Source organism: Mesoplodon mirus, assembly GCF_964341445.2.
Source record: "Mesoplodon mirus genome assembly, chromosome: 13".
NCBI lineage: Eukaryota > Metazoa > Chordata > Mammalia > Artiodactyla > Ziphiidae > Mesoplodon > Mesoplodon mirus.
Window position 1 is genome coordinate 27,193,016 of NC_138989.1, and position 25,579 is coordinate 27,218,594.

A 25,579-nucleotide genomic window follows, 5' to 3' on the forward strand; every position below is an offset into this window, starting at 1 on the left:
ACGGCTGGCCCAAGTCTGTACCTTCCCCATCTCTGGGGCCCCACACAGCCACCACCTACCTTTCCATAGCTGTCGGGGTCAAACCGGCCAAGGCAGGAGCCCCCGGCGTGGCTTTGGAGCGCTCCGTGAATCGGGAGTCGAACGCTTTCATAGGTTCGATCTTGGACGGGGTTGTGAGGATGGAGGGGGATGGTGCAGCAGGAGCAGAGGCCGCATTCACGCTGGGGGTGGGGTGGAGACGGAAGGCCACATCAGCACAACCCACTGAGGATCCGGGAGTCCGGGATTTGTGGGGCTTGGAGCCAAGTGAATGGGGCACAAATATCAAACTTCCATAAATAATTTCAAGACGTAATCGACTATTGCCAACTTTCTTTAATACTTTCACATATTAAAGTTCTGGGAGTTTGGCTTTCTGAGAAGACTGTGAGCAAATGCACTCACACCCGTACCACTTTAGTGTTCTCAGAGCTTCTGGGGGCAGCACAAGGCCTCAACAGCGGTTCCTACAACCCCCTTTTCCTCACCATAGAGCTCTGTCTCCACAACCTGAATACAGCAGCTCCACCCAACCCACTCTGACCACCAGCTCTGACCACAGTCTCACAGGGACAATCACACACCCTTTATGCTCTCCTCCAAGTGCTCCCTGTGTCTCTGACTCCACAGAGAAAAGGGAGCTCAGGCTGGAGCTTACCAGCTCCGTTGTCCCAGCACATCCCACACGCTGGGTCAAAGCCATGGGGACTCCTCTGCCCACATCCGGGCTAACTTCCCTCCCCGCCGCTGGACCCCAGGCCAGATGCCCGCAGGCACCTGTATGATCCTCCCCTCCTCTCCGGGGACCTGCACGGCCAACTGTTGAACATTTTGCAAACCTGGCGTCCTGTCCTTCCCCAGACACCCTTCCTCCCAATGCTCTGCTTCCTGACTGGTCTTGCTGCTCCATACCCTTCTCTTCCCTCAAGGGAGAGGGGACACTCAAAGCCTGGCACATGCCTCCACAGCCATGACACCAGAGGCAGGAGCTGTGATAATGCACAGCCCTGTCCCTGGTGACAGAGGGTCCCTGTCTGGTGACAGAGGGTCACGTTGACAGTGTCAGTTGTGTGCTAGTGCGGCAGCTAAACTTGGGCCCCACTGTTGGTCGTTTCCTAAGGTGCAAGTCCCAGCGCCTGTGTGTCCACTCCAGGGAGAAGCCAGCCTTCCTCCCCTCGCCCACCACTCTTCAGGCTCCAGGCCTCTGCTCTCGTTGTTGCCCCTACTCCCCAGCCCCGTCCCCTGGCTCAGCCTAAATGAGAAGCCTTCCTGAGACCTGCCTGCCAAGGCCCTCAGAAGGCCAGTCCCGCACCCCTGTGGCCACCTCTTCCCCTACCAGCCTAGATCCTCCCCAGAGATGAGGACCCACCAATCAACCCCTGCAGACGTCGGGCCTGGCACAGCTTGTCACTCAGAGCAGGCGCTGGGCAAATGGCTCCTGGCTCTTAGTCATGCTCCTCTGGTCCTTTCAGACTTCTAGTTTGGTTTCCAGGTGATGGCCAGTGAAGACATGGGCTCCCCGAGCAAATGTATTCTGAGTGTGAGGGGAGTCTGTGCCATGGCACATGAGCAGGCCAGCCGAAGGTGGGCTGGCCCCGTGGCAGATGACGCGTCACGGGCCAGTTGCCACCCTTAGTATTCCCATCCTGGGACTGCATCTCCCCCCAGGACATGAAGTCCTCAGGGCCCTAATCATCAGACTCTCCTGATCAAGGCTCCCTTCTGAGCAGGCCCTCATCTGAAACCAAGCACGTGTCTCTTTTCTTTACTGAAGAGGCCACGAAGTGTCCCTGCAACTGTCCAGACCGCACTTGCCCAGGTACAGGACCAAGCTTGGCACCTACTCACCTGTCCTTACTGACAGAATCGCCCACAGGCCTGGTGCCGGTCGCTGCCACAGGATCTGTGGAAGGCTTCGAGGTGCCGAAGGGGACGGAGGTACTGGAGTCCAGCGGCAGCAGCTGTGGGCTGCTGTGAGAGGTGAGCATGGTGCCCGCCAGGGAACCCGAGAGCGGGATGCTGTTGAAGAAGGCCGTGGAGAAGTCCCTGTTGTCGAGAAGGAGAAAAGTCAGCCTTGGACGTGGAGCACCACGTTGAGTACTTACACATCCTAAGCAAATTTTTTTCTGGGTCCAATGGCAATGTATTTTCATGGCAGAATTTTTATGTAAGTTACAGAAAAGTAAAAAGGAAATTAAAATCACTTCATACACTACATTTAATTAGATCTAAGATGAACTGGTACTTTATATACCACTAAGAAAGAAAAAAACTGCGACCGATTGTAACTGTCAGGTGTCACTGATAAGATGCACCCTGATCTCAAGAGGTGTTATCATGTGCAAATGTTGTCTTGGGGCTGGGGAAACACAGTGCACAGAGTGGGCCTCTCTTTCATTATGGGCAGCGTGGACGTGCCATGGTTTACCCAACCAGCCTCTCGTGAGGAACAGCTGGACGGTTTCCTGGTGTTTCTGTAACACACACTGCTGTGTGCCGGCTGAGGGCCCTGGGTATCATGGCTCAGCCATGCACAGGCTCTGAGGCCTTGGGCACCTCAGCCACCATGTCTGCAAAAGAGATGACAGGACCCTCCCCACAAGGCCGCTCTCTGGACTAATGTACTTCCTGTAGTGCATGACACGGGGAACACACAGAGACGCCTGCTGTTATAACTGTCATCCCACTTGTTTCATACGTTACGTGGGATAAATTCCTAGAAGGAACTGCAGCAGCAAATGGAATGTTCATCGACGATTTTGGATAAATAGTTCTCAAGGGCCCTGCTTTGAGGTTCACCTCACAAGCCGTGCATGGGTGCCTATTTCCCTAAACCCTCATCAATGGTTTTATCAACTTTTTTTTTTTTTTGCAGTACGCAGGCCTCTCACTATTGTGGCCTCTCCCGTTGCGGAGCACAGGCTCCGGACGCACAGGATCAGCGGCCATGGCTCACGGGCCTAGCCGCTCCGCGGCGTGTGGTATCTTCCCGGACTGGGGCACGAACCCGTGTCCCCTGCATCAGCAGGTGGACTCTCAACCACTGAGCCACCAGGGAAGCCCTTTATCAACTTCTTGATACCTGATAATCTGAGAGATGAAAAATGGTATCTTACTACAATTTTAATTTGCTATTATTTTGATGCAAGGTTGAAATATTTTCATCTAGAAACACCTGATTTCTCTTTCTTGGGAGCTGTTTGGTCATATCTGTCATCCATTGTTCTATTTGGTTACTGGTCTTTATTATTGATTGTAAGATCTATTTACATATTCAAAAATTCCTATATGGACAGGAAATATTTTCCCCAGGATGTTGTGTTTTGACTATTTATCATGTAATTTTCCTTGCAAAAACATATTATTTTCGTGTGGTCTAACTTTTGTGTAATTTGTAGAAGACTTTTTTTACCTCTGAGGTTATGAAAGTATTCTTCTATGGAATATTCTAAAATTTTAAATAATAAAAAAGTTAAACATTAAAAAAAATCTCTGAGATGTTCAGAATGTTCTCTGAAAAATTTCTGAGCTGTGCAAAATTTTAATGCGTGAGATAGGGCTCCAAATGTTTTTTTAAATTTATTTTATTGAAGTATAGTTGATTTACAATGTTGTGTTAATTTCTGCTGTACAGCAAGGTGATTCAGTTATATACATATACACACACACACATTCTTTTCCATTACGGTTTATCATAGGATCCTGAATACAGTTCCCTGTGCCATACAGTAGGACCTTGTTGTTTATTCATCCTATATATAATAGTTTGCATCTGCTAATCCCAAACTCCCAATTCATCCCTCCCCCACCACCTCCCCGCTGGCAACCACAAGTCCACTCTCTATGTCTGTGAGTCTATTTCTGTTTTGTAGATAGGTTCATTTGTGTCATATTTTAGATTCCACATATAAGTGATATCATATGGTATTTGTCTTCCTCTTTCTGACTTACTTTTACTTAGTATGACCATCGCTAGGTCCATCCATGTAGCTGCTAATGACATTATTTCATTCTTTTTTATGGCTGAGTAGTATTCCATTGTATAGAAACCACATCCTCTTTATCCATTCATCTGTCGATGGACATTTAGGTTGTTTCCATGTCTCAGCTATTGTGAATACTGTGCTATGAACATTGGGGTGTGTGTATCTTTTTGAATTATTGCTTTCTCCAGATATATGCCCAGGAATGGGACTGGTGGACCACATGGCAACTCTACTTTAGTTTTTTGAAGAACCTCCATACTATTCTCCATAGTGGCTGCACCAATTTACGTTCCCATCAGCAGTGTAGGAGGGTTCACTTTTCTCCCTTTCCAGCATTTGTTACTTGTAGACTTTTTAATCATGGCCATTCTAACCAGTGCGAGGTGGTACTTCACTGTAGTTTTGATTCGCATTTCTCTAATAATTAGTGGTGTTGAGCATCCTTTCATGTCTCTGTTGGCCATCTGTATGTTTTCTTTGGAGAAATGTCTGTTTAGGTCTTCTGCCCATTTTTTGATTGGTTTTTTTTTTTATTATTGAGTTGTATAAGCTGTTTCTGTATTTTGGAAATTAAGCCCTTGTTGGTCGCATCATTTGCAAATATTTTCTCCCAGTTTGTAGGCTGTCTTTTCATTTTGCTCATGATTTCCTTTGCTGTACAAAAGCTTGTAAGTTTGATTAGGCTCCACTTATTTATTTTTGTTTTTATTTCTTTTTTAAAATAAATTTATTTTTAATTTTTGGCTGTGTTGGGTGTTCGTTGCTGTGCACGGGCTTTCTCTAGTTGCAGTGAGCGGGGGTTGCTCTTCGTTGTGGTGTGTGGGCTTCTCTTGTTGCGGAGCATGGGTTCTAGGCGCGCAGGCTTCAGTAGTGGGCCCAGTAGTTGTGGCTTGCAGGCTCTAGAGCTCAGGCTCAGTAGTTGTGGCACGTGGATTTAGTTGCTCCGCGGCATGTGGGATTTTCCCAGGCCAGGGCTCAAACCCGTGTCCCTTGCATTGGCAGGCAGATTCTTAACCACTGTGCCAGCAGGGAAGCCCTTGTTTTTATTTCTATTGCCTTGGGAGACTGACTGAAGAAAACATAGGTACGATTTAGCTCAGAGAATGTTTGCCTATGTTCTCTTCTAGTAGTTTATGGTGTCATGTTTTATATTTAAGTCTTTAAGCCATTTTGAGTTATTTTATTTTTTTTTGCGGTACGTGGGCCTATCACTGTTGTGGCCTCTCCCGTTGCGGAGCACAGGCTCTAGACGTGCAGGCTCAGTGGCCATGGATCACAGACCCAGCCGCTCCGTGGCATGTGGGATCTTCCCGGACCAGGGCACAAACCTGTGTCCCCTGCATCGGCAGGCAGACTCTCAACCACTGCGCCACCAGGGAAGCCCGAGTTATTTTTGTATATGGTGTGAGGCAGTGTTCTAATTTCATTGATTTACATGTGGCTGTGTAGCTTTCTCAACACCACTTGCTGAAGAAACTGTCTTTTCTCCATTGCATATTCTTGTAGGGCTCCAATTTTGTTTCTAGAGAGTATCACTTCCTCACTTCATTTACTGAATTAGGCAATGATTCATCACAGATGCAAAATATTACCTTTAAAGTTCTCATAAATATTTGAGTCTATTTCTGAGTTTTCTATTGTATTCCACTGTTCTATTCATGTGTCAGTACCTCACTATTTTAATTATTATAGCTTGTAAGATTTAATTTCTAGTGGGGCTAGTCTTTCCTGATTAATCTTTTCCAGAAATATTTTAGCTACTCCTATATACTTTTTCACAGAACTTCAGAATCAGTTTGTCTGCTGCTGAAAACTCCTGTGGTTATTTGTACTGGCTCATGTTACATTTATAGGCTGAGGGAGATTTGTCATCTCATCTTTATGATATCGAGACATCCTATCTAATAAATGGTATGCATTTCTAGTAATTTCTGTGAATTTTCTTTTAGGTATCTCAGTAGAGTTTAAAATTTTTTCTTCATAAAGATCTCCATTTCTTGTTACATTCTAGGTATTACATTTGTGAAAGTGATTTCTTCCTTTGCATCTTCTAAAGGTAACTGGTGCTACTTGATCTTGCTATGTTGCACCCAATCATCTCATTGTCTTCTTTTACTGTCTATGGTGGTTTTTCCAGTTGATTCTCTTGCAGATTATACCATCTTTGACTAATGACACATTTACCACCTCCTTTCTAATTTCTTCTTTCTCTTTTTTTTTTTTTTTAAAGAAGATGTTGGGGGTAGGAGTTTTTATTAATTTATTTATTTATTTTTGCTGTGTTGCGTCTTCATTTCTGTGCGAGGGCTTTCTCTAGTTGTGGCAAGCGGGGGCCACTCTTCATCGCGGTGCGTGGGCCTCTCACTATCGCGGCCTCTTGTTGCGGAGCACAGGCTCCAGACGCGCAGGCTCAGTAGTCGTGGCTCACGGGCCTAGTTGCTCCGCGGCATGTGGGGTCCTCCCAGACCAGGGCTCGAACCCGTGTCCCCTGCATTAGCAGGCAGATTCTCAACCACTGCGCCACCAGGGAAGCCCTCTTCTTTCTCTTAACTAACCATAGGAGCTGGGATCTCTAGAACAATGTTAAATTACAGTCACAGGTGTAGACATGTGTTCAGTTTTTAAATTTAATTTGAAATAAGATAGTTTAACAAGTTTAACAAACATCTATCTGTCCCCATTTAACTGAGTTTTAAATAACAATGATGTTGGGTTTAATAAAAATGCCTCTTAAGCATCTACAGAGATGATCATATAATTTATTTATTTTGATCTATTGACATGTAGGAGTAAATTAAGTTTCCCCAAATCATTTGAAGCATCTCGCTTTCCTGAAATAAATTTTACTTGTTTATAGTGTATTAGCCTTTTAACACATTGTAACATGCTGTTTGTTATGATTTTATTTAGGATTTTGCATTGACATTTGGAAATAAGATTGATCAGAAATTTATTATATCTTTGTCACATTTTGATTATGAAATTTCAATATTGTGTTCATTAAAAAAAAAGATTTTGCAAGTTTTCCTTCTTTTTCAAAGCACTAGAATATTTTCAATAGTATTAGAATGACCTGTCTTTAAAAGTTTGTTAGAATTTTCCTCTCAAGCCATCTTAGTCTGGTGGCCTTTGATAGGTTAACTCTTTGACAGTGTCCTCTATTTCTTCTATAATAATTCATCTGTACAGATTTTCTTCAATTTTGGTAACTTTTGTTTTCCCCAAAATAATTCACTTTCAAATTTATTTGCAGAGTTCAGCAAAGATGTCTTTCACCCTTTTGATTTATTCTTCATCTATGATTATTTCCCATTTATGTCTATTTTAAATGTTTGCAACTTTTCTTTTCTTTCTTGATTAGATAAGCTAATAATTACCTCTTCCATTGCTACTTGTTTTGACATGGGAATCAAGAGGAAAAAAAGAATCAAGTTCTGGTGCCAGAAATATGTGCCCCGTGGCAGAAAGCTGGCTCAAGGCCAGGCAGGAAGTCATCTACCACCTCTGCCTCCTCACCAGGTGAGGCCTGGAAGGATCCACAGAACAAAAGTGCCACCACCACTTCTACCACCTCTACAAGCCTCATTCCCATCAGTTCTGAAATGTTCAAGCACTGTCACATACTTGGTTTCACTTGGTTCTAATAAAGGCGGGCAGGTGACATTCTCTGCATAGGTTCATAATGGGAAAAAGGTTTGATCAAGGGAAAACCACTCTATGGCAGGAGTCTGGAAGTTGGTTCTGGCTCTACCTGGTCAGGTCACTGCCATCCAGGGCCTCGGCACTTGCACACCTGACATGAGGAGGCCATCAGCACATCACATGACTGAAGGTCTCCGCAGACTTCAAGGGAAGATATGGAACAGCTCATGGAGGAACTAGTGGGAAATGCAGAGGACTACTGTGTGTGGTGCCCTGAGTAGACGGGCTGAAAAGAGTGAGTCATCTTGATGTTCGGCCTCTTCCTCTCACATGGGGCCTTATCATCCTTTGAATCAATATACCTCACTTTGGGGAGAATGACCAATACAAAAGCAAGCCTGACGACAGATGCCAAGACAAGGACAAATCCAGCTGAATCCACTGTCCTTCTCTGCTCTGTCAGGGAAATCTATCCCCCACCCAGCAAGTCCACTTCTGGGAAGTGTCCTGAGGGAACAGTCACAGGTGTGCTCAGAGATTCATTTACAATCACAAAACACTGTACAAACTACACGTCCACAGTTAAGGGGCTGGTTAAGTAAATCATGGTGCGTTCACAGGCAGGGCACCTGGACCGTCAGCAAACCAATGCTTCAGAGGACTAGTTATTAAAATGGATGCAAGGTCAAGATACAGGAACAAACAGGAGATACGGACACGAAAACGTTAACAGTCATCGTATCTTTGTGCTTTTACTGTTTTCCACAATGTGTACATATTCCTTTCTTAATCAGAAAGAGAAGGCTATAAAAGTGGAAAGAGAAACAGAAAAAAAATCAGTCTGACTTTTCTGTCCCTGGTATCTTCAACAAAGCAGGGCCAGCCTCCCCGCCCGCCTGCACTACCATCAGGTGTGCACAGGGCTCTGCAGTAGCGCAAGGCTTTGAGGCTGCTGGGAAGCTGGAATCAACTCACTTCCAGACTCTGTGGGTGAGGCTGGCCCAAGAGCCTGTGAAGTCCTGGTTATGATAGTGCTACCTGGCGAAAGGAGAGAGGAAGACCTCCCAGAGAAGGCCACAGAAAGCTCGGTGAGTGAACGAGTACCCGGTGTCCAGCTGTGCTATGCAGAGAGGTGTGATTCTCCTCCGACCATCTGCTGTCCGAGTCTCAACTTGTTTCTTTAAAAGATTCTGGCAAAGTAGAGAGACATAAAGGAATGGAAACATTTCTGAATCTCCGAATACCAACAAATAAGACTTCTAATGAAATGTATTCTAACTCCCCTGTGGCCTTTCAGATACAACTAAGCTAAGCCACTCATCAAAGAATAAACGTTTTTATCAGGGTGTGTGCTCGACCTCCTGCACAGTAAGGCAGCAAGGACAGACGCTCCCAGGTGAACCAGCTCCAACATCTTCCTTTCTATCTCCAATTCCCACCTGGCCAGGTCCCCAGAGCAGCGAGCACATGCCCAGACGGCCACACGCACCCAGCAGCCATGGGGCTCAACAAAGGAGCTAACAGATGAGACCCCTGTCTCTAAGCCACAATTTCAAACTTTCTTTCAATGAAGGCTCACAACCCAGGGTTTGTCACACACTGTGTCTGAACCACCTGGGGAGTGTGACACCCTGCACGAGCTCCCGGAGAGGGTTTTAGCTCCTAACATCTGTCCTGTTCCCTTCCCATCTCCACCCCGACCCCCCAGGGAAACATGGGCTTCCAGAGGAAGAAGGGGGAGTCAACAGACACTCTTGAGGGCAGAGCCTGAAACCCACTGTTCTCAGTATCTAGAATCTCCTAGAAAGGCTAGAGGTGAGGTATGAAGTTCCCCCAAAGGATGCCCTCCTCTGGATCTCCTTGGGGCGGGGCCTTTGATAAGGTGCCCTGGGCCCCGCTGCTGCCGCACGTAGATAAGGGCAATAAGGCCGAGTGCCCCACTGCTGGCTCCCAGCTCCCTGCCCATGTCTGTGCACTGTCTAGACGGCCTCTGGCCCTCCTGGCCTTGTGCCGCCCCTGGGCACGTGCCTGTGTCCTCAGTGCTGCTGGGCCCAGCCCTCACCTTCCTGATGTCCTCTAGACTCTCCCCGTTGACGACGCCAGCAACCGAGGTAGTGGAGCCTGTCTCTCTGGCCGCAGAGCCCTTCTGGTCCAGCTGCTGCTGCTGCTGCCTCCGCTGGTACTTGAGCATCTCGGGGTTCTCGATGACGGCAGTGGAGAGCTGGGTCTCGGTCATGATGGCCAAACTCTTGCCGTAGGTGGACTGATGGATGCGGCTCTAGAGAAGGCAGAGAGAGGGAAGTGCAACAAACTGGCCGGGACACTGCCCACCAGTGGGCGAGCTGTGTGCTGGCCCCCGGCTCAGAGCGAAAGACCCCTGGGCAGGGTCCCGGAGCCCTGGATGCGCTGGCTCTCTGAAACCTCCCACCCTGTTTGCCTGTTTAGATGACTCAGGAGAGGCCTTGTACCCTCCCTCGATGTTTACAGCCTTCAGGGATGAAAGTAGATGCGTAACCCTCAGGAAAACACCTACAGCAGGTCTGGTGCAGAACAAACAGCAACAAACATTTGCTGAACTGAAATTATGACATTCAAATTGCTAATGTAAGGCTATTAAATCACTCCAAGGACCCCAAACACTTCTTGGGAATCAGACACTGAAACCCAGAGCTGCTTTCACTGCTCCAGCTGTAGCCATCAGCCCTACGTGGCTGGAGGTCACCATGGGGCCGCTAACAGAGCCCCTAAGAGCAAGGAAAGGCTGGCACGCAGGCCTAGGGGAACGCTTCTCTGCCCGCATTGCCCCCAACACATCCTGACCCTTCCAAGCAGGGCCAGCCCCACCTTCCCCGGTCTCAGCAGCCCTGTGCCACAAGCCAGGCTGTGTGAGGGCAGGGACGGTGGCCCCAGCACACTGGAGTGGCCAGTGTGACAAGGAGCAGACTTGCACATGGTGTGCTAACGACCAAAGCAGAGGTCAGTAGGACACCTGCCTCGCAGGAAGGATGCTGGGCGGGCAGCCTTGGGGCCCACTCTGCAGGACCTGGAGTGCCTGCCTGTGGCCAAAACTCCCTCCCCGGCACCCTTGGAATCTCGAGGCAGGATTCGGAGTTCGGCCCTACTGTTCCTCAATTGCAGGGGCCCTGCCTGCATCCAAGACGGGTTACAACTCTCTAAGGAGAGGGGAGGTCACCTGACGACAGTGACCAGTGGAGGGAAGAGCTGGGGCTGTGGACACACTTGTCCCCACACCGACAAGCGACCGTGGGTGCCAGGCCAGTCCACTGTGGTGAGTGAGGCCGACTCTGAAGCCTGAGGGGTAACATTGTAGTGGGGGTCCCCATAGAAGCCTAAGAGGGGTCTCCCAGCAGCAATGGCACCCTGAGGGGAGAGCTGCCGCCTGCCCAGGGCTCTCGGAGCCTCTTGCCCCCACGTACTGGTGTGGGCCCACTTGCGGGAAGGCAGGCTCCTAGTCTGAGGCAGGGAAAGCAGTGCCTGTCACCAAGTCCCCGAGGACGAGCACTGGCCACCCTGTCCTGGGCAGAGCATGGTGGAGAGGAGGCCTGGCCCCAAGGCTGTGGATGGGCTCATGCTTCCGCTCTCAGACCTCAGGGTCACATGCTGTTCTCCTCAGGGAAACAGGACCAGCCCTGCCTGGAGGGGTGTTGTGTATTTAAGTGAAGAAACAGTAAGTGCCAGGAAAGGGCTGCTATCGCTGTTGTAACTGCTGACCTGAGGCCAGTATGTTAGCGAAGGACAATGGGGGAAGGGACGTGAGCAGCCCTGGCAGTCACTCCCACTCTCCCAGCGCGAACACCTCCCAGGGTGGCTATCAGCTCAAGAGGAGATGCCCAGGTTTACTCAATTCTATTTTCCACAAGATGTTACGGAAAAACCCAAAGGAATTTTTTTGCCAACCCAATAGAATGGATTTCTGACATGAATAGAGGTTCATTTTAAATTAAATCTCTCTTGTAGAGAAGACAAGGATTATAATCTACAAGAGGCAAAGGACCAGGAATGCTTTAGGAAACAATGTGTCTGTGTAGGTCACAGGAGGAGGTCCCTCAGAGCCGCCACGGCCGTGCTCCTACCTTCTCCTCCTCGCTCAGGGGGTCTCCGAGCTCGTCCTGGGAGAAATCCAGGAACGCCACAGAGCCGTCCATGGAGCACACCAGGATGCCCAGCCCGTTCAGAGTCCTGGAAAAGATGGCCATCAGCAGCCAGGCGCAAGCCCCGCAGTGCTCGCCCGCCACGGAGTGGCCCGGGGAAGGCAGAGCCTGGGGAGAGGCCCCCACGTGCTCATGGGGAGGCGGAGGTGGGGGCGACAGTCCCATTCTACAGAGCTCTGGGCCCTTTAGTTCTCAGCACGTGTACAGAGTATCTCTCACCCTGTGCTTTGTAAGAGTTTCATGTTCATTTATCTCATTTTTGAAAGCATTAAAAAACAAACAACTGCGAGGGAGTGCACATCTAAATGAGGTCGCTGAGAAGCATGAAACGGCTTTTACAGCCGCACTACTCTGATTCACGCAGTGACAGAACCAAGTGCAACCAGGATCATGCACTCTCCTTCCCAGACGAACACCAGTCTGTCTGAGCAGGGGTTTCCAGTAGCGCCAGGAGCACAGCACCCTGGGGTCTGTCCTGGCTGCGACACCTGGGATCCTGGCTGCCCAACCCTAATCACACCCAGGAGGCCTTGAGCTCCAACATGTGGCTCCTCCTTTCCTAGACCACGCCTCAAACCGAGAATCCATCTTACCAGGAAATGTCCATGATGGATTTGTCAAACAGCTCATGGATGACAACCAAAGGCCGTTTTAGACACGTGAGCTGGAAGGAAAGGGCGGCAGAGGTTAATGAATGAATGAGGCCCTCCGTGTCCACTCTGCTCAGCTGCCGCCACCAGACCCAGGAGGCTTGGTCTGAGCTGGGCTGACACGTAGGGCGTCTTCAGCTCTACTCAGACGGCCACCACCGAGACTCCACCGAGACTCTGGAACCCACGCCTGCCAAAGACACGTGTGCCAGCATGGGGTCTGCCCCTTCGGGCCTGGCAGGGCAGACAGCTGTATACACATAAGACCAGCCATGGAGGAGGGGGTTCTAGAAGGCCTACCCAACAGGGATGGGATGCCAAGGCCTGGGCAGGGAATGCAGCAGCAAAGGCAGGTCCCAGGACAGGAAAACAGCCTCAGAGAGATCCTAGCACCCCTTCTCAAGGCTCACGTTCGGGTGCATACACATATCCAAGGCTCCATGTGACCAGCGCCACGCACCACACAGGTTCATGTTGCCCTGACCCAGGCCCCAGGGTAGCCACTATTAACACTCTTCCTCTCTTCTGTCTTGGACAAATATTTTATTCTTTAAAGTTAGGCACACGGTTGCCTGCTTTTTCATTTAATGCAGAATGAGTGTGTCATCAACATCCTATGAAAACCTGTGTCTGGGGACCGTACCCGCCACCTTTCCCATGCGCATGTGGGTCATCTGGTCCCCTCACGTGGCCGAGCACTTGTCCACACTCCCACAGCAGCAGCAGGCATAGCTCTCACACACAGGGTCTGCCTGTCCTGCCCACTGGTCCTGGGCCCCTGGGTGGCGGGCTGGGGTGGGAACACACCTTGAGGGCAGGAGGCGCTAAGGCAGCCCTAGTCCTGAGGATGGGACTGGAATCTGAGCGCCTGGAACCCATGAGAACTTTGCCCCATCCTAGTTCCACTCCCCAAAGAGAACCAGCCTGGCCTTCCTTCCACAGACATGCCTACAGACCCCCCAGAAACCTGGGACCTCTGTCAACACCTGACCCGTCAGTGATGTTTTGGTCTAAGTGCCAGGGATGGAGCCCAGGCCCAGGGGAGCCCGGGAAGAATGTGCGTGGACCACCTAGGACGCACCAGGTCCAGGGTCTGGAATGGGGTCACAGGATTGCTCTGCGAGAAGCAACTGTCCTAAATGCAGCCAAAGGATAACCTCCCAATCTGCAACTTCAAATCCACTCTGCTTATGGGGAAATCAATGATAAGGAATAAACTATTGGGTTTTTTTTTTTTTTTTTTTTTTTTTGCGGTACGCAGGCCTCTCACTGTTGTGGCCTCTCCCGTTGCAGAGCACAGGCTCCAGATGCGCAGGCTCAGCAGCCACGGCTCACGGGCCCAGCCGCTCCACGGCATGTGGGATCTTCCCGGACCAGGGCACGAACCCGTGTCCGCTGCATCAGCAGGCGGACTCTCAACCACTGCGCCACCAGGGAAGCCCCAGAATAAACTACTGTTAACGCAACACACACAAAGCTCAACCACTTTATGCCAAGTGAAAAGAACACAAGATGCAAAAAAGTAAACACTGCATGACTCCATTCATATAAAGTCCAGAAACAGGCAAAGCTCATCTACATGACAGACATCCTTAGTGCTGCTGCCCTGGCTGAGGGGGGGCTGGGGGCAGGGTCCTGACAGGGAAGGGGCAGGGAGCGTTCCGGGGCAATAGTTACACGGAAGTAAACACGTCTGACAACAGATGCACTGAGCTGTGTACTTCAGGTAGATCCACTATGGAGGTTCTATATCTACACAAAGTTCTTTCAAAGGAAAGCCAACACAATATGCCAACTGCGGCCCTGACTACTGAAGGTGTGATCTGGGTCTGGACACAAGAGCTACTCTGGCTGGGTGGCAGGGTGGCCTCTCCTGGCCAGGCCCTGGTTCAGGGCAGAAACACTCACTGACCACCACCAGAAGTGGGGGGTCTCTCCTCTTTCAGGCAACCCCTCCCCGCGGAGCAGCGAGCTCACAGTAGGGCTCACCCAGACAGAGAGCGAGCGGTCCTTGCTGCCGACAGCACAGCAGCAGTACGGGCAACTGGGCTTCGCAGAGCTCCCATTCTTCTGCTTCTTCTTGAAGATTTTTGGGTTGAATTTCTAAAACCAAGTAACAAGGGTTAATTAGTAATTAATCAAGCATCAAGCACGCACCCTACGCCAAATATGAGACATACCAGGATCCCAGCCCAGGTGTCCCCCAGCCCCGGGCACCAGCACGCATCATTGCGCCTTCACAGCTACCCAGCAGGCCTTGTGCCGAGGATGACACGTGTCCTAATCAACGTCTGGTTCTGGTGACATTCATCATGTTAAATAAAATATTAACTTCATATTCATCACGTCCATTTGCCAATAAAGCACATGGGTATGTATTCTATTTTGTATAACTAGTTTAAAAATATTGAAACATTAAGTATTTAAAATGAACCAAGAACCTAACAACGTGTGCTAAATTTCAGAGGCCACCATCTCAGTCCAACACGTGACCCAGGACTGGGGAGCACAGCACTGCCCAGGTTCCGGGGGTCCCACTTAGGGCAGCGCTGATGGCCGGCCAACCTGAGGCCAAAGGGACTCACCACGACAGTCACAGCTTTCCGGTGCCCGACAAAGTCCATGTTGGTCTTCCAGCCCTCCCGTTCGATGATCTGGGCGGTGGGGCCGGAGTTGTTCATGGCGTGGGCAGACACCAGGTAGTGCCCATCAGGGGACCAGCTGAGCCGCAACACGTGGGTCGTCCCTCCACACTGCAAGAAACGTCTGTGCTTGAAAAGAGCCCAAGGCCAACTCTGTGACCAAAATTGGCCCCAGGAATCAAACTGAGCTCTGATGTACAAATGCACGATGGTGGAGCATGCCCAAGCTGCCGGCTACACGGCCAGCTTGACTCCAGTCTCTCCGGGTGAGCTGATAGCGGGGCCGTCAGGAGACCGGTAGGGGCGCCATTCTACCCTCCCCCACTGCACGGCAGCACAGGCTGAGGGGACGGCTGGACAGCCACCTCTTTCCACTGTCAACCCTGTCTGGGCCCAATTTATCTGACCACAGACACTTTCTCCTACCCAGCACCGGGGAACCACACAGGAGGTTTGCAGACCACGTGTTGCTGCGGAGAAAGAGCACTGCTGACCCTCGGAAGCCTGGTCACAAGTCTCTCTCTGCACTGCAGCCAGTGACCACCAGGCCCCACCTGCTCTCTGGAGCCTGTCTCCTCGCCCAAAGCCTGGTGACGCCACCAGCCAAGGAGAAGAGGTTTGTAAAGTCCATAGAAACCATAAATGGCACAACAGAAAGGTACTGTTCCCCTGACCCAGGCAGAGGCAGGGCACCCCTTCACACCATGCCTCCTGCAAAGTGAGATGACATTGGCTAAAAGCCAGCCCCTGAAGGTCAAGGTCAGTCCAGGGCAGCCCGAAAGGCTTAGGGGTTAAGATCCAGGCTGCGCAGCCCTTGGGGAAGGCAGGACAAGGCAGGGCCCGAGCGCAGCATGGGGACACACCTGCCTCCACTGCCAGCCAGGTCCAAGCCAAGGCAGGACAGCCCCCCCAGAGCCTGAAGAGTGCTGCCAGCTCCTGCCGGATTCTAAACATTCCTGTCCTGCCCACCCCCCCACCCCCCCACCGCAGCCGCCCCAGGAGCCCAGTGGCTCTCCACAAGGCCTGCAGCCCATGTCCTCTCACACTAGGTGGCTGCCAAGGAGGGCAGAACTAATGAGGTAAGGACCAGGCTCATGGATCCAGTTCAGGAACTTCTGTGGGTTGGGGGACAGCTGAACATGTGATACCCACTTTTCTCCACAGCCAGCCCTGATCAGTGGGCAGGCGTCTATTCTTCCTGCAGAACTTCGTACTCAGGTCCCTTCCTCCAAGAAGTCCTCTCTGACGTGACCACCACCTACCCCCGCCCATTTCTGCCCACTCTGGATAACTCCATCTCAATCCACGTTCATTTCCTGTACTCAGGACAGCCGTACACACAGGAGGCACTCAAGAAATGTCCACTGAATAATGGCGACCTTGAGCTCTGGTCCCACATGAAATCAGACTCAAATGAGGGAAGAGATGGTAAAATACTACACAAGCCAGTGCAGTCCAAGCTCCAGATGTTTTGCAAACTGGATTGTTAACACCTTCCACAGGAGCCGGCCAGCCTGCAGAGCGAAGGTCAGCAAGCATGGCCCAGTGCCCTCAGGAAGACAAGAGCCTCCTCCACCCCCCACGTCCCCCACACCCCAAGGGGCAGTGTGCTGTAAACTCTTCAGCTTTAACACCTACAAGCCTTTTCACTACAAAGGTGGACGTTTAATAGCTTCTGAGAAGTGAACGATTTTCATCACCTGACTCTGGGCTCCCCGACCACGTGTGGACCCCAGGCAGCCCCTGCTCCGTGTGGGAGGCAGGGGGTGGGGGGCCTGCTGGGCCTCTTACCTCATCGAAAGGCTTGGTGATGCTGGTCTCTAACTGCCAGTCCAGCGTTCTCCACACCTTCAGGCTGCGGTCGTCGGCTTGAGAGGCAATGTATTTACCAACAGGGTCCCAAGTCAGGCCCTTCACCAGGCCAGAATGGCCTCTCAGAGTAGCTAGGATTTCTGTGAGGACAAATAAGTGAGGTTGGAAAGGCATTACCAAGGGGTAAACAGTGACTCTGTCTAGAAACGGGCCACGGGCCGGCCGGCCAACAGAAGAGGCTTCAGGAGTTGCCCTGACCAGCCCCACCCCTGGGCACAAGCAGAAGAGTCTGTTCTCACCCAGGAGGTGGGCACCACCCATTTCCCTCCAGCCAAGCTGACACATATGGGTTGAGGCTGCACGTGCCCTCAGAAGGGCAGGCGGCCAGGGCCAGAGCTGAAATGCGCCGCCTCACCTAGCTGGCAGGCGCAGCCCTGCCCATGATTTCCTTTCCGGACAGGAGCCTGTGCCCATCTGAGCCCTCCCGATGTGACCCTCCCTGGGGGACCGGGCCCTGCGCTGAGTGAGTCTTCTGCTCATCACCACTGAGGACAAAGGGGAGGGAGCTTGGACCCCACAGAGCTGTAAGCTGAATGCCACCCCAGCCACGGTGGCTGGGCCGAGTCCCCACGCACGGTGGAAGCTTATGAAGAGAGCAAGTGACCGGGACCGGAGCCTATGAGAAGAACACGCTCCCGTCACCAAGCAGGGACTAGAAGCATCTCACTGGCTGCAAACCGCAGTGCCATCCCAGGCTCTGCCATCAGTAGGGACTTCAAACACGTCAATAGAAAAACTGATCTTCTGCAAAACTGGATCTATCAGCTTGCTTATGCTCGAGGGCATCACAGAGGAGATGGCTACTGGGCTGAGGCCAGAGCCCGGAGTGGGAGGGCGCACCCTCGAGGGCGCACCCTCGAGGGCAGCTGGCCGGGCTCCCAGTGCCAGGGGTCCATCCGCACAGCCTGCAGCAGGGACACCCATGCCGGCACTTGGTTACTACCATTTTTCTTTAACGTAAACTTTTCTTTAAACCTTAAATGTGATTGATAAAGAAGACCTGAGTTACTGACAAGACAGGTTGGCTGCCACCAGCCGAGGAGACCCAGCCCACCCGTTCCGGACACCGCCGGGCAGTCCCATGGACAGGCCACCAGGGCAGAGGTGCAGACCTGGGAACTTCACTGCGTTCCAGATGACCACGGTGTTGTCCACACTGCACGAGGCCAGCCAGGCGTCATGGGGGGACCACGCTACGTCCATCACATCTGGAAGACAATGGCCAATGGTGAGTCTCTTACCTGGTGGTGGATATGGACACGGCGCAGCTCCACCCTGCCAGCTGGCCAGTCAGCAGCCCCCTGGCATTCTCACACCTGAGGAGACTTGACCTGGGACCATCATAACTAGACTTTTCCAAACCAACCTGAAGAACTTCCCCACTAAGGTTCTGCAATCAGTCCTGAGATCAGAAACATCTAATGGCCCCACCCCACTCCCTTCTGACAAAGCACTGAGGGCCTGGCCAAGAGCGTGGCACCCGTGCCACTGCATGGCCGGGTCTGCAGCCCTCGGGCCGGCTGAGCCACCTTCTCCAACCCTAACCCGGCCTCATCAGAGCGCGGCGTGACAGCCAAGGTCTCCCTGGTTTCTCCAACCTCAGTGCTTGGTGCGGCACCGGGAGTGTGGAGGGATGGCTGGTGAGGTGAAGAAACAGGAAGAGCAGCCAGTCAGGAGCCATCTAGTCCTTTGCTCACAGGATGATTTAAATCTTCAGAGTCAGCTCGACAAGACCGCCCATGCGGGCAGCACTGTGATCTCCCGTGTGTGCGCCGGCGCTGAGCACGAGCCCGGGCCCCGCTGTCCTGCTCCGCGTTGTGTGGCTGAGGGCACTCGAGACCCGGAACAGACCTAACTCAGCAGCGGACTTGGACCAGGTTCCAGTTCCTCATGCCCACGAGCACACGTGCCCACGTCGTTCTGCACACCCCGGGGCGTTTGTTTGAGACGGATGCCCCACCGTGGGAACCTGGGCGGAGCACCTGGGCATTTTCATGAGTCTGGATTCTTCCCATTTCTACTAGCAGAATGTCCTTTTCAAAAGTCCCTTTTTAGCTTGAGGATTATGATTTTTTTCCCTTCTAACTTATTGAGTACATTTTTATGTTTGAAGTTCCACCTTAATTCGCAAAGTGAAGACTGTGCACATTGGTGTGTCTGAAGCTGTCTTCAGGGACTCCTCTGTTCCTACCCCGTCTGTTGGGAGGTGATTTGTGCTGGCAGGTCTAACGAGAATGCAGTGCCTGCTAAAGGAGGCACAGGAACCTCTTCTGGGGCCCAGAGTGTGGGTGGGATTGGGGGGCAGCCGTGCAAACCACAGACCCCCCTGTGCTTCCTGAGTCCTAGAGCAGAGACATGCTCACCTGGGACTCCAGAAAGGAGACCGGTTTTCTTAGCAATTTCCATGGACTATGGACAATACAGACCTTAGCTGCAAATTCCATCAGTTTACCTTCCTATGCTGTAGAAGGTTTATGTAGTAAAGTCAGTTATTCTCCTTTGTTGTATTTTTAAAAATGATTTCTCTTATTGCTTGTTAACTTTGAAAAAATATTCCCTCTGCTGGAGGTCTAATAAATATTCAATTCTGTTTTCTCTTGCTTTATTTAGAACGTTTCTTTAATACCTGGAATTTATCATGCTGTCTTTAGCTAAGGCTCTACATTACCTTCCTTTCACCCACGAACTGCTGAATGGCTGGTTACCCCGTCATGTGTGGGGAACGAATCTTGCCTTCTGTTATTGGTCATCAGTGCCATCTTCACAGCACACCAAGCTGTCAGGAGCACTGTAGCCTCCTTCAATGTTGTTAACTTTGTTTGAATGAGTTCTCCCACGTCCTGACTCATCCTTCCAGACACCCTTTGGAGTCACTGCTGAGTTCTGCAGTAAATCCACACACATGACATGACTTCCTCCCCAAACCCCAGGTTTGGAGCTTCTGTCTTCAGACCATACAACGCCCTTTCCTTCTCGCCACAGCTCTACACACACCTGAGACCCTCCCTGTCCTTGAAGATGTAAGTTTCTGGTCACTGTCATTCCCGCCAACTCTCCAGCATCATTCTTGGTGATTCCAAGAGGATGATTTTTCTAACGCCCTTAAAGTCCTCCACCTACTCCAATGACCTTGGCTTCTGGCCTCAGCCATCGTTCCCACAGTCATGCCCAGAGACCCTCCCTGACAGAGCACTGCGACCCCTCCCTGGTCTTACTGCCCCCCTCCCTGCCGCCACGTCCCCCGCTCACTCTCCGATGGGTCTTCCAGCCGCTATAGCCCTTCCGTCTCCTCATCGGGCCTGGAGTCCATCCTCCCCTCAGCTCTTCTGCTGTCTTTCTTTGCAGGCGCCTGACAAGACCAGCTGGGTTCCGTCCAGCTCTCTCCCCTGGTCTTTCCTGAGCGCCTGTCAATTAGGCCTTTACTCGGCTTCACCAACAGGAACCACGCTTGCCAAGGCCACCGGCGGCTTCCATGCCATCCAGTCCAGCGGCCGATCCTCGGTGCTCACTCGACCGTGAGGCAACGTGGGGCACACTGCTTGCTCTTGCCTCCTTCAAATGTTCTCTCCACCACCTTCACTGGCTCCCCGGCTCAGCCGCACCCTAGGATCCTCCCCTGTGCTCCAGGCTCACCCCCCAACAGCCAGCCCGCAGGTCCACTCACCCTGCTGCCAGGCACTGTGGACCCAACATGTCCACTCGCCCCCACACCCCCTCCCACCTCAAGGGAGGCACCTGCATCCCTCCTGCTGCTCAGGCCACAGTCTGGGAAGCCGTCCCACCTCCTCTGGGGCCTCACCTCACTTCCCACCCCAGGGAGTCTGTGTGACCACCTGCCCTGATTTCCACCATGACGACCCACGGCCTCCGACAGGCTCTCACCTAGATCACGTCACTGGTCTCCCCAGTGCGGCCTCGGCCCCCCACCATATGGGCTCCATACTGCTGCCCAGGCCTCCACACTGCTCTGCCTCACTCAGAGGAGAGCCCCTCCTGGCCCCCTCCCCTCTGCACGCCCCCCACCCTGGTCCCAAGCCCACATCTACACTCCATCTGCTGCCCCGGTGGCTCCCTCCACCTGGATAGCTCTCTGCAGGTCCACACGGTTGTCCCCTCATCGCCATCTGCTCAACCCCTGGACGCCACCTTCTCAGTGAGACCCTCCTTGGGAATCTGAGTAAAACTGCACTTATCTCTTTCTATCATTAGATATTCCAATTGGCTATGACTAGTGAAAGACAGATAATTAAAAATCTTCTTATATGAGGCCAATTCAAGGACTTTTTTTTTTTTTTTTTGCGGTACGCGGGCCTCTCACTGCCGTGGCCTCTCCCGTCGCGGAGCACAAGCTCCAGACGCGCAGGCCCAGCGGCCATGGCTCACGGGCCCAGCCGCTCCATGGCATGTGGGATCCTCCCGGACCGGGGCACGAACCTGCGTCCCCTGCACCGGCAGGCGGACTCTCAACCACTGCGCCACCAGGGAAGCCCTCTCAATGACTTATTTTTATTAGTCTGAAGTGCTTTTCAATGCTTTATAAGTCCTAAAAGCTTTATTCCTCACATCATCTCATTTTTCTATTGTTTTCCAGTTTGTCAACCTACTTCTTCTTTTTCTTTTCTCTCTTTTTTTTGGCCACGCCACATGGCTTGTGGGATCCTTGTTCCCTGACCAGGGATTCAACCTGGGCCCCGGCAGTGAGAGTGCTGAGTCCTAACCACTGGACCGCCAGGGTTATTCTGCTTAACTTTATTCTGCTTAACTGTATGGCAGAAATTCCAAAATAACAAATGCGGTGATAGCACCCATGTTTGTCTTTTCTCAGTATCAATGGGAACAAGGCTCAACTGTGAACTATAATATGTGCCCGTGGTTTGAAAGACACAGGGCTCTATCATGGTAGGGAAACAGCTTTCTATGGCCATTAAAAAAAACTATTTTTATTAGCAATTGATGGTGTTACCAGGACCACTGCAAAAGGAGTGGCAGGTATCCCCACTGAAGGTGGGCACCCCTACCTGCCTGGTCGAGGAGAGCCCCGGGGTGGTGGGCCAGGAGGGAGGGCGAGGTTATGGCTCAGTCCAAGTCTCAGGTTAGGGGCCCCGTGAAAGTCGTCACTCAGGCCCCACCCCACTTGGATAACCTCATGGATACCTTGTCCAAGTTCCAGAGAAGCCTAAGTAGACTCCACTGTGAGCACCTGCCAGCAAGTTAGGGTAAGTTACACATTTTTACTGTTATCAAAGATAACACAATGTTACACTATCAGCTTTCAAAGATGTGGACTCAGTCTGTGGTCTCTAAGAGGTGGGTCTGTTCACCTTTAAAGTGTCGTCTGCAGAGTGTGTGTTGAGCACAGACTGCAGTGGACCACAGCTGATTCTCTCCTGCCCCATCTCCGCCCCCCCCAGCCCCCAAGCTGCAGGCTCAATTCCAACCAGCTCGGGACACCCCCAACTCCTACCCCCAAAACCCAGCACATCCTGCACTGAACTGGCATCCAGCCCCGTAAACCCATGGTCGTATGGTCTCAGCAGAGGATACTGCTGGCTCCCCAGGTACCCAGCTAGGGGTCTCCCTCACGCCTCCTTTTGCTCAGCCCTTCGAAGTCCCCAGGTCAGTCTCCTCCTCTATCTCAATGATCATAGGCCTAGTTTGGGCCCTTGCAGTTTTCATCTGAACCCCTGAAACTGCCTTCTTTTCCACAGGGCTGTCAGATGATCCCCCTCTCAGGCCTCCATGACAAAGGGCACCCTCATTAGCAGGAGCGCAAGCCCTCCATGACCTGCCCCCACACACTTAGCCAGCCCCACCCCGCGCCGCTTGCTGCCGTGCAGTACACGTCCAGCGGGGTGAGATGCTGCCAGCTCACCATTGGCACCAAGCCTTTCTGGCTTCTGCTGGCCCCTGCCTGGTACACCCTCCCAGCTATTCCCGGCTAGACCGCAGGCTCTCCGAGGAAGACTGAATTGCACTGACTCTGGTATCCCTGGCATCTGACCAAGTGATGTCAACTTCAGTCCAAATCTGAAAAATGAATTTCTTTCCATACCAAGCCTATTTAAAACACTTTGCAAACTCTCTCAAAGTCAAGTAAAAAGCTTTACAGTGGGCCCCCGTGTGCGGGTTTCTGTGGAATAAAGAAAGTGCGCTTACGGACTTAGCGATCCACTGATGGAGGTAGTGACTCAGTTCCCAGGATAAACAGCGGAACGTGGGGAGTTCTACATTAAAGATATAAACATACAGCCCATGAGGGCAGGAGTGGGGACTGACGCAGCTGGAGGCAGGCAGCGGGGAGGGGAGGGGTGGCCCAGACACAGGGCTGCTCTAAGGACCCACAGTCCACAGGGGCCGTGGAGGTGCCGCTGCTGCTCTCGGCCACCGCCGGGGCGCCCACCCCACGGGCAGCCCACTCACCGCCTGAGTGACTCCGCAGGATGGAGACACATCGCCACTGCTCCACATTGGCAAGCTTGCCACTGGAGCCAAACACGGTGCTGGGGCCGATGTACCTGTGTGAGAGAGGAGTCAGAAGGGCACCCGGGGACTTCCGGGCATCGCAGAGACAAAGCAGACAGACAGCGGCTGGCGAGGGCCAAACGGGTGAACAATGGGGGCTGACTGGGCAAATTATATCTGTTCACTGGATGGAACACTACACAGCCTACACCGATCTTGGGAAAATGTCCATGGGATAGAATTAAGTGAAGGCAACAGGTCCAAGAATGTCATATACAACACGATACCACACGTCACCTACGCCGGAAAATGGACCAGAAGGACATACGTGAAAAATACAAAAATATTAACAGTGGCTTCCTTTAGATGGTGGGATTATGATTTTTTCTCTTCAATTTTCCAAACTGTATACTAAATACGTTATTTATGTTGGCTAAAGCAGCAGAAGCAACACTATTTTTCAAGCCCTCCTGTAAGGACTTGAACGCCTCTGCCTTAACACCGGGACAGGGAAAGCACTGGAACTGGGGTGCTCGCTCCTGGGTCTTGAGCAGTCACGGAGCCCTGCAGACATGGCACCAACACCTCGGACCCCCAGAGGCTCTGTTAACACCCTTAGCTCCTGTAGAATTCTTCCAAACCTACAGGAAGGGCTCATGGAGGCAGCTGGCTGGGCTGAAGGAGACAGTGTGCGTCTGCTCGCCAAGCCACAGCCTTGGGGACACTCTAGCTGAGCAGGAGGGTGGGGTCTGGTCCCCAGCCTGGCTGGCCCCAAAGGCCCAGGACCTACCCTAGGAGACTCCAGGAGATGGTCAGTTCATTGTGGGTGCAGAGCAGGGGCTTTCAGGGAAGGTGGGGCTCCTGGAAGCCCCAGTTAAGGCTGACAGAGAACGAGGTGAATGGCAAGAGGGCCGGCTCTGGATCCCCCACCCCAGATCCCATCAGAGCACCTTGTGTGTTAGGAAATTTCACTTGAAGGACAAAACAAATGAAGCCATCAATGTCAGCCCTGGAAGGGACGAGCCCTTCTTTTTCAGGTGAAACCCTGCGGCCCTGTGAGGAGAGCTGAGCAGGTCCACAGTCAGGTGGGTGGCCACCCACCACCCTGGTCAGGCCCCGGCTGCCCCGCCTACATGTGCTTCCTGGTACTCATCGAGTCAGAGGTCTGGAGACCTCAGTGCCAGGGTGGGGAAAGCGACTGTGATAAAGACCAGCAAAGAAGCTTCTAAAAATAAAATGCGAAGAAAAGAAAATGATGCTTACGTAGCCCGCTTCCACACCATAATCAGTTTGTCATCTCCCCCAGAAGCTAAATACATCCCACTGTTTGACCACCGCACACAGTTCACACAGGCTGGGAAGAAAAGAAAATAGGGTGATGAAAATCCAGTCGACATGCTCATTTGCTTTGTGCAGTTTGGCAAGATGCAGAGGGTTTACAAAATCTAATCTATCTGATCTATTCAAGGTACCTACTGTGTGAGAGCCCCAGAAGAACAATTCAGTTCACGCACCAACCTACTTGTGCTGTAAGAACAAATACCAGAGCAGAGTCTGGAGGGGAAACGCTACGTCATCTGAGAAGCATTAGTACTTAATCAAACAGTCAATAGGAGAAGTCTTTCCATGAAAACTGGTAAGTAACTAAATCTCATTATTTCAAAAAGGCTGTCAAATGATGAGGTGTATTTCTGAGCAGGGCTAATTCTCAAAATGAGGGCATGTACTAAAAAGGCCAAGACGCCTTTCCCAGAACTTTCAGGGGAGCAGCTTGGTAGAGCATAAAACTCTGACTTCAAGCCACCTACCAGCTCTTTTTCCAAACTTGTCAACACTGCAGGTAGACTGGTCCTGCACTTATAAACTAAGGCCAGGAGAAATCCCTGTTGGCCCTGATGGGTCAGAGCCTCTGGAGCCCCACAGCAAAAGGGACATTATCCAAGAAGTGGTCCACACGTGGCCTGCAGGCACCTTGTGTTCTGGGGTGGGGGACGCCAAGGGGTGTGTCAGGAGAGCAGGAACACATAGCACACAGGGAGGGGGCATAACTGATAGTGGAGCATCTCGGGGGGCAGCTAGGTTGGAAACCAGAGCCAGGTATGGTCACCCGGATG

General features: G+C 51.8%; 1 protein-coding gene across 3 annotated transcripts in view; it reads right to left on the reverse strand.

The window, feature by feature from the left end:
• HIRA (histone cell cycle regulator) overlaps positions 1-25,579 on the reverse strand; it is a 76,706-nt gene that overhangs the window by 33,155 nt on the left and 17,972 nt on the right. For 2 of the 3 annotated variants that reach the window (XM_082639935.1, XM_082639936.1), the window contains 12 exons: positions 24,729-24,819; positions 23,424-23,518; positions 18,116-18,211; positions 16,923-17,083; positions 15,075-15,242; positions 14,479-14,592; positions 12,433-12,503; positions 11,762-11,867; positions 9,730-9,945; positions 8,772-8,857; positions 1,888-2,085; positions 60-221 (listed from right to left, as the gene is read on the reverse strand). In XM_082639935.1, the coding sequence (XP_082496061.1) occupies positions 60-221; positions 1,888-2,085; positions 8,772-8,857; positions 9,730-9,945; positions 11,762-11,867; positions 12,433-12,503; positions 14,479-14,592; positions 15,075-15,242; positions 16,923-17,083; positions 18,116-18,211; positions 23,424-23,518; positions 24,729-24,819 (1,564 nt within the window). Of the gene's footprint in view, positions 1-59; positions 222-1,887; positions 2,086-8,771; positions 8,858-9,729; positions 9,946-11,761; positions 11,868-12,432; positions 12,504-14,478; positions 14,593-15,074; positions 15,243-16,922; positions 17,084-18,115; positions 18,212-23,159; positions 23,228-23,423; positions 23,519-24,728; positions 24,820-25,579 lie in introns of those variants that run through there. The other variant, XM_082639937.1, reaches the window with a different exon arrangement.